Source organism: Gadus macrocephalus, chromosome 12, assembly GCF_031168955.1.
Source record: "Gadus macrocephalus chromosome 12, ASM3116895v1".
NCBI lineage: Eukaryota > Metazoa > Chordata > Actinopteri > Gadiformes > Gadidae > Gadus > Gadus macrocephalus.
The window spans coordinates 24,885,646-24,900,038 of NC_082393.1; the positions used below are offsets into that span (position 1 = coordinate 24,885,646).

Below are 14,393 nucleotides of genomic sequence, written 5' to 3' on the forward strand. Positions count from 1 at the left end.
GCTTTAGCTTTTTCTGAGCCTATTCCGTCTTTCAAAGACACACTTCACAATTTTTGTTCTCCTGAATCTTCCTTCCCCGAACCACTGGATCGTGATCCGGAGCGAACAGCGGGGTCAAAGTCAAGACGGGAGAGGGAATCGTTACTGCTTGTACGTTAAGAGTCTTAAGAATCTTTTTTTGTTTCGTTACGACCACAGGAAATAAAAAAGGACAGGAAGTAGCTTGAAGGGTCGTCGGACACACGTTACATGTTTTAGCACACACTGAAACGCAATGCATAGCAGTGTATTTTCCACCTGAGAAGTATTTACAAAGACATAAAAAAGAAAAAAAAAACTCCATTCCCATGTTGTAATTCCCCCATCTGGGAGACCTGTAATGGCCTTCTCTTGTGTCTTAATGTCTATCAGACTGGTGGTCATCACATTAATCCTACAGCCCTTTAGTATACAAGCTGAGAATACAAACCAAACAGGAAAGTAAAACATCCGGTCTCCCCTTCCCCAAACCTTTGTACCCTAAAGACTCACACACACACAACCAACCAACCAACTCACTCACTCACACGCAGCTTGCATGCGTGCGTTCTCTGAAGTGTGTGTGTGTGTGTGTGTGTGTGTGTGTGTGTGTGTGTGTGTGTGTGTGTGTGTGTGTGTGTGTGTGTGTGTGTGCCAGAATCCATGCTGTGCTTGGTTCTGCACTGCATATGTCACACTCAGCTTGCCATAAAAAAGAGGCTGGTGGAAAATACTAAAACGATAAAATAAAAAATACAAAACCAGAACAAAATCAGGTGTGCGACAACATGACAGAGCAAAGCAAAATAAAAACACACTCTCTTTCTGCTACCATCATGACTACTGTCACGTCTTCACCGAGTACCGCGTTCTACTGTGAACATGAAAACAGTTTGTCTTGTGCTCTTCTTTGATTGAGGATGTGTTTCCCCCTGATTCTTGATCAGGGACCACCGATCGTTTGTAAAGATAACCCTTCTCCATGAGGTCTTCACCCATTGGTCTGGGGCTGAGGCCCGTCTGGACGCCAGAGGTGGGGCGAGGGGACCAGAGAAACGTTGCCCTCACACGCTACACAACACAGACTCACAATCACAGCTGAACCAACACTAATTCATCTCAATCAACATTCTATTGACAACTCAGTATTTTCTTAAAAAGCAACAAAACAACAACAGTAGAACAGAGTAATAAAGCAATGTTGTACATCATGCAAATCCGCTTTGAGCAAATTTATCCAATTTATTTTTTAGTCCTGATTAATGACAGACAACAAAAAAACGACAAAACAACGTGAAATTTAGAGTGCTTTTGTTTGAGTCTTTGACCACTTAAGGCACACGTCTGTCCGTCGTGGTGAACACCCTCTTGGTCGGACAGGGGTCTCCGTCCGAGCCCCCCGTCCCCGCGTACAGACACATCTGAACCCACGGACAAGACCCAAAGTGAAGGTGAGCTCAGAAGTCCTCGACAAAGGCCACGGGAGCAAAGACACCCCCCCCCCATCGACACATCCAGCAAGGTACACATCCAGCAAGGTACACATGCGTCACCATCTGGACTCGTGGTCCATAAATGTAGAAATTACATGAATTGGAATTAAATCATGACCAGCTTCATCATCATCATCAGTACACATCTTTTAATTCCGACATTTTAAATATTGGAAATAGCAGATTTTGAGGATTGAAATACCAAATTTCTTCTATGGAATTTAAACAACAGTCTTGTAGCTTTAAGCAATCAAACTTTGATCAGAAACGCCTGTGCTTTTGTAATGCTATGGGTGGAAAGATAAACGGTGAGACAGACGTACTGCAGCTGATTCTGATGTCGATGGGAGGGGGGGGGGGGGGGGGGGGGTAATAGATTTGCTAGCTTAATGACATCGCAGGGTCACCTCCAAAATCTTTGATATAGCCTTCCGATTTAGAAATATTACATATTTCACTCATCCCACAAAATATTGGTCGCTCTAAAGTGTGCGATGACCTTCTGCGTGGTCATCCAGGCTTTGGTATATGGCATCGATGGACGTCTCACTCTTCGGTACGTGGTATAACTCTATGACTCTCCGTGCAAACCATGAGTGACAGGCGGCAGGCCCCCTGCTGGAGTCCCCCAGGCCAACACCCCGGCCTCTCTCGGGTCTAACTCCACACGCAGAACAAGGACATTATCATTAGTGCAAACTCTCGCTGCTCTCAGCTAAAGCACCACTTCCAGTGCTATCAGGCTTATAATCCATGACCCCTACCCTAATACCCACCCACACCCAGCCCCATCCCCGGAACCGTCACGATCCAGCATGCACCCGCACAACACGCACACACACACACGCACACGCACACACACACACATGGCTGTACAACTCGTTAGGGTTTTTTAAAAAAATGCAGCGCGATATAATATTTTAAGAAACTAAGACATGAAGCAGAAAAGTATGTAAAGCTACAGCCTCTTTTAAAGACAGTAAGGAGGGGTTGGAGGACAGTAAAAGAGGTTAGGGGGGTCATTGTGCAGCATGGTCAGCGAGCCCCGGTCTGTATAAACACGCAGTACTTCTCTCTCCCGCCAAGCCCAGTAGATCTTTGGCTTGTGGACGTTCAAACGGACACACGGGAGATGAGGTGAGCGACCTTCAGCTATCAGAGGTTCTGGATTTGGTTTTTGGGCGGAAGGGGTTGGAATACTTCCAGTTAGAGCTGGAAAATAATTCCTATCCAATTAGTATTTGACCATCCACAACCAAACAACCCAGCATTATCGCCGGGGTTTTGAGACCTGTATCTGCATGACATTCACTCTTGAACCTCATGAAGATACAACAATAAAGGCTTCAAAGGCCGAGCGCAGAGCCAATTTAGAGATCAGATCACCAAGTAACCAAACCAACATTTATTCTGCGTGTTTTCCCGAAGAAAGCGCTCTTTGATGCTGTGGTATTGGATGGCAATTCATCACAATGCTCTTGTTCTGCTAAAATATGTTTGGTTCAGCGCGGGGCTGGTGAACAGATGGGGCAGACACAAAGTTTGTTTATCCAGGCTTGTCCTGAGACCCTCCAGCCAGCCAGCCAGTGACGTGCGCATGTGCCCGTGCACACGCATGCAGAAAGCAAAAGTGCATGCCTCTGCACACGCGTGCAAGCACGGAGCACCCTGACCGCTACGTTCACACACTCTCCTCACTCCCTTACGTCTCACTCTCTGAAGTGCATTTGTTTACAGGGGTTCGATGTATATCTATATATCTATAACACTATCTCTATAGAGATAGAGATAGAGATATAGATACACACATATATCTATATACGTATATATATATTTGTTTTTTCTTTCTAAATACATATTTGTTTCTAAGTCCACCTGACATGTCTTTGTGAGATCTCATCTCATACACATTTGTGTCTAGATTTTCGTTCTTTTCATTTTTGGCAACTTGTCGTCAAACCCCGAACGAAACTGAGGAAGAGGAGTCGGCCCCGGGTCTCGCTCCCCCCGGGGGACCGAGACCCGGGGCTGACTCCTCTTTCATCCCTGTCTCGTGTCAGCAAAGTACCCGTTTGGTCGACCAAAAAGTGCCATTAACTCAGTTACAAAGTGCAATCACAAGCCGCCTCTCTCCGATATAAAGGTGCAAAAGGAGCCGACACACACAAATCAAGCGTTTCTGCCAAGAGCTGGGGGGAGAGGGAGTAGGGGGGTCTCAAGTTCTCCTTACCCACATAGCAACGACGTATTGTAAAACTGAGAGCAAACCGGATGCACCAGGTCAGAACACACACAGCACTGACCAAGCTACCATCCCACTTTCTGGTGGAATCTGCAAGAGTGTGTGTGTGTGTGTGTGTGTGTGTGTGTGTGTGTGTGTGTGTGTGTGTATAAAATGGGCTGGCAGTTCAGGGTGCATGTTTGAACAGGCTGTGGCTGACTCACAACAAAGTGATGATGTGGCCAGAGGGACCGTGGCGACCACGAAGGCACGCACGCAACCACACAACCACACAACCGTCGCCCGCATGAGCGCACACGCACGCACACGCACACACACACACACAGATCCTACCTAGGTTACACCAGGCTTTGCTTTAATATAATAATACCCGCTCCCATGCTGGTCTGGCGGCATTAGAGAAGTACAGAGAGAGGGGTGGGGGGGAGGGAAAGAGGGAGAGAGCAAGAGCGAGAGCGAGAGAGAGAGAGAGAGAGAGAGAGAGAGAGCAAGAGAGAGAGAGAGAGCAAGAGAGGTCTGATTTGATCCCTCCCTGCTTGGAAACGTGGCTGTGCTGGGGGAGATTATTTTTTTGGAATGCAACAGACATTGTGAGATCTCTTCTCCTGCCCCCCCCCCCCCCCGCCCCCTCAACCTCACCCTCACCCAGCCCCTGACCCCCCCCTCCCCCACCACCCCCACCACCATGCCCGGCCCCACCTCCCGGAACCACCAGCTCACTGCAGCTGCTCCTCCGTGGCCTCCCGCCTTGGACAGGTATTTATTGCTTCCCTCGCGCTGCAGGTTACCTCATGGTAGCGTGGTCTCGAGGGCCCCGGCAGCGGAACATAGCGCAGTACGGACAAAAGCTACGCCCAACCTCTCCCTGAGTCCTCCTCTCTCCCCCTGACCCCCCCCCCCCCCCCCAAACCTGGGGCAACCTCTCTGTGGAACATAGCGCAGTACGGACAAAAGCTACACGCAACCTCTCCCCCCCCCCCCCCCCCCCCCCACTGCCTAACCCGGGACCACCTCTCTGGGGAACATGCCACCCAAGGTCACCGCTGTCGCTGTGCAAACGTAGAAAAGGTGCTCATGTTCATCCCGCTTCTCTGTCTGGCTCTCTCTCATCAGGCTCCCTGACGTGGCCTTAACCCGGCTGCGGGGGTTAGGTGCTGCCCGCGGGCCGGGTTAAATGCTACCCGCGTGCCCCGTCGCACAAGGACAGACTCCGAAGAACTACTGCACAACGTCGAGCGCATTCACTCACTCTGGTCGCCTCCCTCTTTGAGGGGGAAGGGGGTGTGGGGGAGGGGGAGGGCTGTACGATGTCAAATGTTCGAAGTCGTTCTCAATTAGGTGTTTTTTTCTTTGTTCTCGTTGGTGTAGCCGGCATTTTAACAAGGTTGTTGATGTTTTCATCATTCACCCATGACACATGGGTTACACTGAAGTTACACGTACAAACAGTGTACCCCCCCGCATTAAGAAGGGACCCGATGTCATCCTAACTACCTGCTGTATGTCGAGACACACACACACACACACACGCCGGCGCACACACTCACACGCATACAATTATAAAGTGTCAAGTACCCAAAGCAGAATCGATTAAAAATGGAACCAACATTGACAGAAAAAAAAAAAACTGAAAACAGAAAAATTAAGACGAATCATACAGGAATAGAGAAATGCTGAATTCGCAGGGTTGGGGGGTGCAAGACAGGCAACACAGTCAAGCTAACAGACGCATGGAGAAGAGGGCAGCGCTTTAGAAACAGACGCCCTCCTCCATTCCTCTTCCAGAGCCTCCACAAACGTGGATTTGACTCCACAATATTTAGTCTTTTCTATTATCTTAAAGACCATGAGATTCATAAAATACATTGTTTTTCTTTTCTTTTTTCGTGAGAGAGCGAGAGAGAGAGAGAGAGTTAAGAAACACTTCAATCAAACCCAACGTCGGATTCTTTCTGGAGCATCAAAAGAAGAGGACTTGCATATACCACACCGAGTGGCAATGTTGTTTCTATGGTAACTGTACATTTTCAGATGTCTGCAAAAGAATAGAAAAAAAAACGATGTTGTATCATTCAAAAGGATTTATCCTCAGTTAACCCAACCAGGAGCCTGGTGTTGGACAGACACCCTGTTACGAAACGAAAATCTCCCATCCACTGCATAGTTGCTCATAGTTGATGTGAATCCACGTGACATTCTACCAATAAGAGCATGTATGCCAATGTACAAAATCCCTAAGATCATAAGGAAATAAAGTGACCCAGAAAGTGGACATCGTGGGCGCCTGATTCGAAGTGTTCGTTGCTCTTTGACAATTAAACAGACGCAAGTGCTGTCTCCGTTTCCAAAAAAGCAAAGAGGGACGACGAAACGTTAAGATTAGATTTGTGACACCCTGATTTGGTTTAAAGAGGAAAAAGTTAGTCTTTGTCGTTAAAGTTTGCCCTCCAAATGTTATCTTTTTCTCCTCTCTGTCCGGCCGCCTGTCTCACAGGCGTCCGCAGAGGGAATATGGCGTCCAGCGGGGGGGGGGGGTAGCAGACCCCTGGGGGGCTAGCGGACCCCTGGGGGCCCCCCTAGGGCCCCATCTCCACCGGCCTCTCCTGTGACTCAGGACTGTGCGAGAGGAAGTCGGGGCCGCCCTCCTCCGCGGTTAAGGCGGGGTCTGACCGCCTCCGGCCCCTGGCCCCATGGGGGCCCGAGTGGGCCAGGGGCCCGGCGGTGGGCCCCAGCACGCCCAGGTCCAGAGGGGCCTCCAGGAGGGCCGGCTCCCTCACCCGGGGCTTGCGGCCGCGGCGCGAGGGGACGCCGTTGCAGCCGTCCTTCTTGAGGTGGCGGTGCAGGTGGTCCGAGCGCACGAAGGTCTTGAAGCAGCTGGAGCACTGGTAGGGCCGGAGCCCGGTGTGCACGCGCATGTGGTTCTTCAGGTCGTAGTTGTGGGCGAAGGCGGCGCCGCACTGCGTGCACAGGTACGGCTTCTCCCCCGTGTGCTTCCTCATGTGCACCTTGAGCTTGTCCTGCCTGGGGAGGAGAAACGAGAAGAGAGATCAGAACGGGCGTATGCGACGAAACAGACGGCCCGGCACAGAGCGGAGGGTAAAAGGCTCAGGCATGGTTCCACGTCAACGCAGTCGTCAACGTGTTTTGGTTCTGCGTCGGGGTTTTAGTGAGCGGACCAATCGACGCCTCGACCCAAGGTTACCATTTTTGGGAGGCGCACGTCAGGCCCTCGCGATGGACGCCAGGAGGGTCAGAGGGGGGCGTAACGGGTCCGTAAACCACCTTGCTTTGCGTCGACTTAGGAACCATAACTGAGCCTTAAGCCAACACATATTTCAAAAGAGGAAGACATGTTTAAGCGCTGTTATCCCTGTTGGAGATTCCCGCTGCATACGAAACCCACTTTCTGCCATATATTATTCCTTTTAATGTACATACGGGTCAACGGTATTTTGCCTTTAACGGTTTGTGTCAGCTATTAAAGCGTCTGCTCCCAGTGCTGCCGTGCGGGTGCCGCTTGGTGAGCCGATGGGGCCGTAAACCTGAGGTTTTTATCTGAACCATTCCTCATAACTCCTGTCTGAACCGGAGCACTCTGCTCACAATGGCGTTTATTTACAGCGTCGGGTCATTTTTCTGTCCTTCCACACCCAGCAGCCATGATAATTATCATGGCTGCTGATGATAAATAGCCGGATTTAAAAAGTATAAGTTTATTATTATCATTCATTTTCGAAAATATATATCCAACTAAAAGATAAAAGAATAACTCATACTTTATCCATGGTGCAGAACCATGTGAGGATAACCTTACGTCAATCATAAGCTATCTTTAAAACAAAGGAAGTTGTATACTTAAGATTCAAATATATTGTTAGCAATATCCTCTCAAGGTTAACGTTAAGTGGATAACTGTTAAAACAACCCCAACTCTGATTCTATCAGTATCTTTTACAAAACAATTACATGCAGGAAACCAGACAACAACGCTGGCATGATTAATACACATAAACATCTCGCCTGCACACATTCCAAGGCTAACATAATACTGGATAACCCAACCGGGTTGGACGTCATTCTGTGACGTCTGGGTCTTTCTAAGGCTAGATTGTCCGCCCATCTCTTCTTTATCAGAACGCTTCTCTCGGGTCTCCGTCTGCCTTTCTTTAACCCCCCCTCGTACCCTGCTAGCATCTTAGCTCTTCGCTAGCTGTACTTCCCCACCAGCAGGGGCACAGGGTAGCTACACAGACTAGCGTAGGCAGCTAATGCATGCTTGTTGCTAGCAGAGCTTTGCGCTGGGCCTTAGGTAAACAAATACACGCAGGGCACACGCACACAAATAGGTTCCCTTCCGAGTTTGGATGGAGAACGTCCATGAATGGATGAAGGATAGACTCTTTGAAGCCCTTTTGTCCGGTGGCAGGCCCTACGGGTCAGGGCCCGGGGACAAAGTTCCACAGCGACAGGGGGGAATTATTTAACTGACAGGAGTGATTTATTACCGAGCGAGAGACACTCTTAACCCTGATCAAACAGGATTAAGATTACAATACCCCTCCTCCCATCGCTAACCTCATTTAACCGGAATGCAAATTTAGCTCAGTGTTCCCTGCTTGCCCTGCTAATGCAAAGGGTCCCAGTGTTCCTACCCTCCTGCATCTCGTTTCCAAAGCCAGCCCACTGATTAATTCATTAAGGGAATGGCTTCGAGGAAGCACTCACAAATACAGGGAAGCCATGTGCAGTCCAGACTCTATCGCTTTGTACCGGCTGCATTTCAGTTGGGCTTTGTGTTCGTGTGTGTGTGTGTTTGTGTGTGTTGGTTTTCGTGTGTGTGACTGTTCGTGTGTGTGTGTTTCTGTGTGTGTTCCTGTGTTTGCGTGTGTGCGTGCGTGCGTGCAGTTATGTTATGGGCAGGTTTGCTGGGGGCAACGATCAACATAACCAGAGTTCACAAGTTCAGATGAGATAGGATAACAGAGCGTGCCAAGAATCCCCCTCTATATCAGAATCTAACACTTTACAGCGGCCCTAGGCTAGATAACACTGCCCTGGTACAACCTCTTTATAGGGTCCCTCGGTTTGAAATGTCAGGACTTTGCTGTGGACCCTTCACCGATAAAACAACTTTTATGACCGCATCAGCCTGCGGGCGAGCGCTGGAATGTACAATGCACATTTTTAGAGAACATTATGCTGATGAAAAGTAATAATGCTGCTGAATAAACAGAACGTTATATAAGGAGGTGTTGAGTCCGAACAGGTGCGTCACACGGCACACAGCACCACAGAGAAGTGCTGGTTAAAACACATCCCGGAAGAGAACAAACAGAATATTAAAAATAGAACAATAAAAAATTAAGAGTAAAAGTTAATTCACGACCGTCACAGATGGATGCCGTGAAGGAGCTCAGAAACAATCAACACTTTAAAGAAGTTGTTGAATTTCACCCACCAAAATCGGTTGAATGCTACGCGTGCTACCGCTAACTGCGATGCTAGCCCGCGACCCCTAGCCGAGCTCTAACGTAGCTGTGCACGAGTGTCAGTTGTGTGTCACTCCCACCTCTCTTACACACACACACTTACGTATGATGTATGTCCTGGCACTTAAAAATAGTACTTAGCATTGTGCAGCATCTGATCTAAGCTATCTTTGTTGTATACAGGGAATGGGTTAACCTAGCGATTGTAAGTGTTTTGCACTTGGTTCTATAAACATCCTTACTGTACCGACAGTGATATATTGTTGCTTCTCCTTCTGACAAATGGACTTATTGTAATTCGCTTTGGATGAAAACGTCTGCTAAATGCCCTAAATGTAAAAAATGTCTGAGAGAGTTTAGTTCAGTCGCTTTTTTTTTTGTCGATATTTCTCATCCAAATCATTTGTAGTCTGCGACATCTCGACCTGAAACCCGTCCTTCATATGACGGCGGAACGGAAACTAACAAATTGAGAGGGGGATTCTGCCATCGCACATCGAACACGCCTTATGGGACGTTTTTAGTTGTGACAGTGCGGCAATTATGACGATTTTAAAACAGACTGTATGTAAACTTAAGTGAGTCTTACCTGGTGAAGCGCACTTTGCAGATGGCGCACTCGTAGGGCTTCTCCCCGGTGTGCGTCCGGATGTGCCGGGGCAGTTTCCCCGCCCCCTGGATGACCTTGGAGCAAATGGGGCACTTCTGGAACGCCTTCGACCGCATCTTCCTCTCCCCGCCGCTGCCGCCGCCGCCGCCCCCACCGGCCCCCCCGCCGCCCCCTCCTCCCATGGCGCCGCCCTTCTCGCCCGGGCCCCGCCCCCTCTCGCCCGGGCCCCGCCCCCTCTCGGGGACCAGCCCGCCGAGGGACGCGGCCCAGTGCGGCGGCACCAGGCCGTGTGCCGCCGCGGCCGCAGCCGCGGCCGCCGTCACTGCGCCCCCGTCCTCGTGATGCGCGCTGTTAAAGTAATTCAAGTAAAACTCCATGTCGGGGTCCTCGCTGCCGTCGCCGCCCCCCCCCTGGTCCTCGCCGGCGGCGGCGCGCTCCTTCTGCCGCTCCATGGAGTCCATCATGTGCTGCAGCAGCGCGCTGGCCGAGCCGCGGTCCCGCTCCCGGGCCGCCACCGCCGCCGCCAGCTCCCCGTCCGCCTCGGGGCCCGGCCGGGGGGGGTAGAAGTGGCCGTTCAGGGCGGCGGCGGCGGCGGCGGTGGGGAAGAAAGGCAGAGCCCCGTTCCCCTGGCGCCACTCCCCCCCGCCGCCCTCGCTCTGCGCCGCCTCCCCTTCCTCCCCCTCCTCCTCGTCGTCCTCTTCGTCCTCGTCGTCCTCCTCCTCCTCTTCCTCGTCCTCCTCCATCTCCCGCCCTGGCGCCTGGACCGCCAGGGCGGCGTAGTACTCCCCGGGCCCCCCGCCGTTGCTGCGGGGCGTGCCGTTGCCGTGGTTAAAGTGCGGTTGCGTGGCCTGGTCCCTGAGTTCCGGCGTGCTACAGCTGCTGCTCCAGGTGGCCCCCCCCCGCTGGAAGTACTCCAGGTACTCCTGCGCCCGCAGCTCGGGCTCCGCCCCCTCCTGGCCACGCCCCCCGGGGCCGCCCCCCTCCTCCTCCTCGCTGTCGTCTCGTCGTTCGCTGCCCGCCTGCACGCACATCACCATGGAGACGAGAGGAGCACACACTCAGTGTTACACAGACGTTGTGGGGATGAATACAGATGATGGGATGATTGGCACTTATTGTATGTTGTACGCCCTGCAACGTATTGTACGTTGTGCGTCCTTGGATTTAGAAATGGTACTTAGCATCATGTAGCATCTTATCCTATCCTTTGTTGTACACGGGGAATGGGTTAACCTAGTGATGGTTAGTGCTTGGCACTTGGTTCTATGAACGTCCTTACTGTACCGACAGAGATATAGTGTCGTTTCTCCTTCTTCGGACAAATGTACTGATTGTAAGTCACTTTGGATAAAAGCGTTTGCTGAATGCCCTGAATGTAAGTGTACATAATGCAATGACGCCCACAGTTTGAGAGAGAGTTCCGTTCAGTCGCTTTTTCAATATTGGTCATCCAATAATTTGCAGTCTGTTACCTCTCGTTCTGAAACCCGTCCTTCTTCATATGAAGGCGGAACAGAAACTAAATGTCATCGTATTATTTATTTTTTTTATATATTTTCACACCGGACGTTTTTCGTCTTCAGCGTGCGGCAATTATTACGATCTAAAAATCCAACTTTTTCATCACCTCAGCGTTTTTCACCACATCCGCCCCCCCCCCTCCCACGCACACGAAGATTGGATACCGAAGTAACGCAGGCGTTCTGCAAGCCATCCTGCCGTGTACAGATGTGTGACACAAAGCGAGGGGGTGACGGAGGGACGTCTTATCTATGTAAGGTAAGCGAGCGCACCGTCCCCGTGGCAATCGGCTGGACGCGCTCGGTGTCATGTGAATGTCGGAGCACAGCCGCTGCGATGAGCACGGCAACATAACACTGTGTGTGAAACAGCCTGCTGTCCCGACACACACACACACACACACACACACACACACACACACACACACACACACACACACACACACACACACACACACACACACACACACACACACACACACACACACACACACACACACACACACAGAGAGTTGGCCCAGTATACGCAAGTGTGAAAGTAACCCCATGGCTGTGCTGTGGGCGTATGCTTGGCACACTGTGTCGAGAGAGAGACCGACAGCGAGCAGGAGAGAGTGAGCGAGAGAGAGAGAGGGAGAAGTAAAATCTGCCATGTGATGTATGCTCTTTGGACTATTTCCATTCAGGCACGCTATGATTAAGTGGGGGGGGACCGGGCTTTGATTGAGCGCCTCTAATGGAACACCGTTTAGCATTTCTTCTTCTTCAACGCTACTTCCTTAACAACAACAACAACAACAAAAACAACAACATGCACCTTTCCCCGGCCCTTAGCTGAAGCGGGGGCCGTGAGATACATCGAGTCGACACTTTAAGCCGATATTACACCCGTCAGCGAGGAGGAGGAGGAGGAGGAGGAGGAAGAGCTGATGATTAAGCTGCGTCTCCTTAAGGACCGATGTGGTGTCCCGTCACTCTGAGACCCGGAGGGGGGGTAAGAGGGAGACGTACCAGGGGGGGGTAAGAGGGGGGAGTGAGAGGTACCGTGACGGGGGGGGGGGGGGGAGTAAGAGGGGGGAGAAAGAGGTACCTTACCGGGGGGGGAGTAAGAAGGGGGGAGAAAGAGGTAACGTGCCGGGGGGGGGGGGGGGGTAAGAGGGGGTCATACCGGGGGAGGAGATAAGAGGGGGGAGGTGAGGGCTACTGACCGGCGGGGAGAGCACTTTGGTGTCCAGCAGGTGTGTGCAGACGTCCTGGACGGGGCCCACCTCCAGCAGGCGCGCGGCGGCGAGCACGCCGGCCACGCTGCCGTGGCTGATCGTGAGCGTGGCGGTGTAGGCGAAGTCCAGCAGCGCGCCCAGCGCCTCGGCGCCCACGAAGTCCAGCGCGTACACGCTCTGGCGCTCGGCGGCCGCGCCCGACGTGAACAGCTTGTGGAAGTAGCTGCTGACCGACGCCAGCACCGAGCGGTGGGCCGGGAACTCCCGGTCCCGGACCACCAGCAGCACGTCGCAGAGGAGCCCGCTGCGGCGCTGGCGGTTCAGGCCGCCCAGCAGGTCGGCGCTGTGCTCGGGGAAGGGGATCCCCACGGGGCCCTCCTCCGCCTCAACGGGGCCCCCGCCGCCGCCGCCGCCCGCCGCCGCCCCTCCTCCTCCTCCTCCTCCTCCTCCTCCTCCACTGCCTCCCCCCCGCAGCCTGCTGGAGCCCCGCCCCCCGGCCCCCGACGACATCTTCCACCAGCCTGCCGCCGACCCGCCTAGCACCGCCGCCGCCCGCGAGTCCGTCCTGACGCCCGTCTGTCTGCCCCTTCTGCAGGAAGGGCGGCAACGGATAGCAGGAAGAGGAGGGGAGGGGGAGGGGGGGGAGAGAACAGAAGTATGGATCAGATCACGGTCCGTGACACGCCGTGAGCAGAGAGGGAGAGAGGGAGAGAGAGGGGGAGAGAGAGGAGGAAGGTATCGATCCATCAGCCCACCATGGTCAGGAATATACACAGGGCCGCAGTCAGAGAGACACAGAGAGACACACACACACACACACACACACACACACACACACACACACACACACACACACACACACACACACACACACACACACACACACACACACACACACACACACACACACACACACACACACACACACACACACACCCCTGACCTGGGTGCAACGACTACCTAAATAAGAGATTCGGTTTTATGGTCCTCTCGTGCGTTTATAGACGGGACAGGGAGGAAGGTTGGAGACGAGAGGGAACGCCGGCTGGCACGGGACCACGGGAACGCCGTGTGGCCCACGGGACCAGAGGTGGGAATCGAACCGGCGGCAGCGAGGTGTCACCCTCACGGGGCGAGTCACCCACTCAAACCCTCCATCTTTAAATACCGATTCTCTTTGTCACGCGCCAAACTCCCTGATGTGAGGTCAAGTATTTATACGACCGCTGAACGGCCCAGGAGCCAGACCACACAATGACTCCCGTCCACACGGAGCCGAAACGGGCGAAAACGATCCGGTTTTCGTTTTAATGCGGTTCAGGAACATCTCCGTAAAGACGGAGTCATTGTGAAACCGCATCGAGCTGTAGAAACGCTGCAGTAAATATTCAAGGCGCTGGTTCTCCACAGAAAAAAAGTGGAGCGCATCAAGCCTGCGCACATACAGCCTGTACGCTGTATACAAACATTCAGTCACGAGGAGAATCAACCTTTTGAATTGAGCAGAAATACTTTTTAATGTACAGTTAGTAATTCCATTTATCAAGGGGCTATATTTAAAGCTACATAAAGAATACAACTAAAATAATAAATAAGGCTTCCAAGGCGTTAATACACACGTTGACACACCGACGGCAGAGTCAACCATGCAAGGCGACAGCCAGCTCGTCAGGAGCAGTTAGGGTTAAGTGTCTCGCTCAGGGACACATCAACACTCTAGCTAGGAGGAGCTGGGGATCGAACTAGGAACCTTTTGGTTACAAGACAACTGCTCTACCTCCTGAGCTAAGCCAACCCCCAT

At 52.1% G+C, this 14,393-nt stretch overlaps 1 protein-coding gene and 1 long non-coding RNA gene across 4 annotated transcripts in view; both read right to left on the reverse strand.

The window, feature by feature from the left end:
• Nucleotides 1–2,409: 2,409 nt before the first annotated feature.
• Nucleotides 2,410–3,506, reverse strand: LOC132468639 (uncharacterized). Its single transcript, XR_009528246.1, has 2 exons — nt 3,334–3,506; nt 2,410–3,279 (listed from the first exon to the last, which is right to left on the reverse strand). It is a non-coding gene; the product is annotated as an uncharacterized LOC132468639 (long non-coding RNA).
• A 2,143-nt stretch (nt 3,507–5,649) lies between these two features.
• The window catches only part of zbtb7a (zinc finger and BTB domain containing 7a), a 19,713-nt gene continuing 10,969 nt past the window's right edge, over nt 5,650–14,393 (reverse strand). For all 3 annotated transcript variants that reach the window (XM_060066373.1, XM_060066371.1, XM_060066372.1), the window contains 3 exons: nt 12,581–13,181; nt 9,832–10,871; nt 5,650–6,774 (listed from right to left, as the gene is read on the reverse strand). In XM_060066373.1, the coding sequence (XP_059922356.1) occupies nt 6,330–6,774; nt 9,832–10,871; nt 12,581–13,102 (2,007 nt within the window). In that variant the 5' untranslated portion in view covers nt 13,103–13,181 and the 3' untranslated portion in view covers nt 5,650–6,329. The remainder of the gene's footprint in view (nt 6,775–9,831; nt 10,872–12,580; nt 13,182–14,393) is intronic.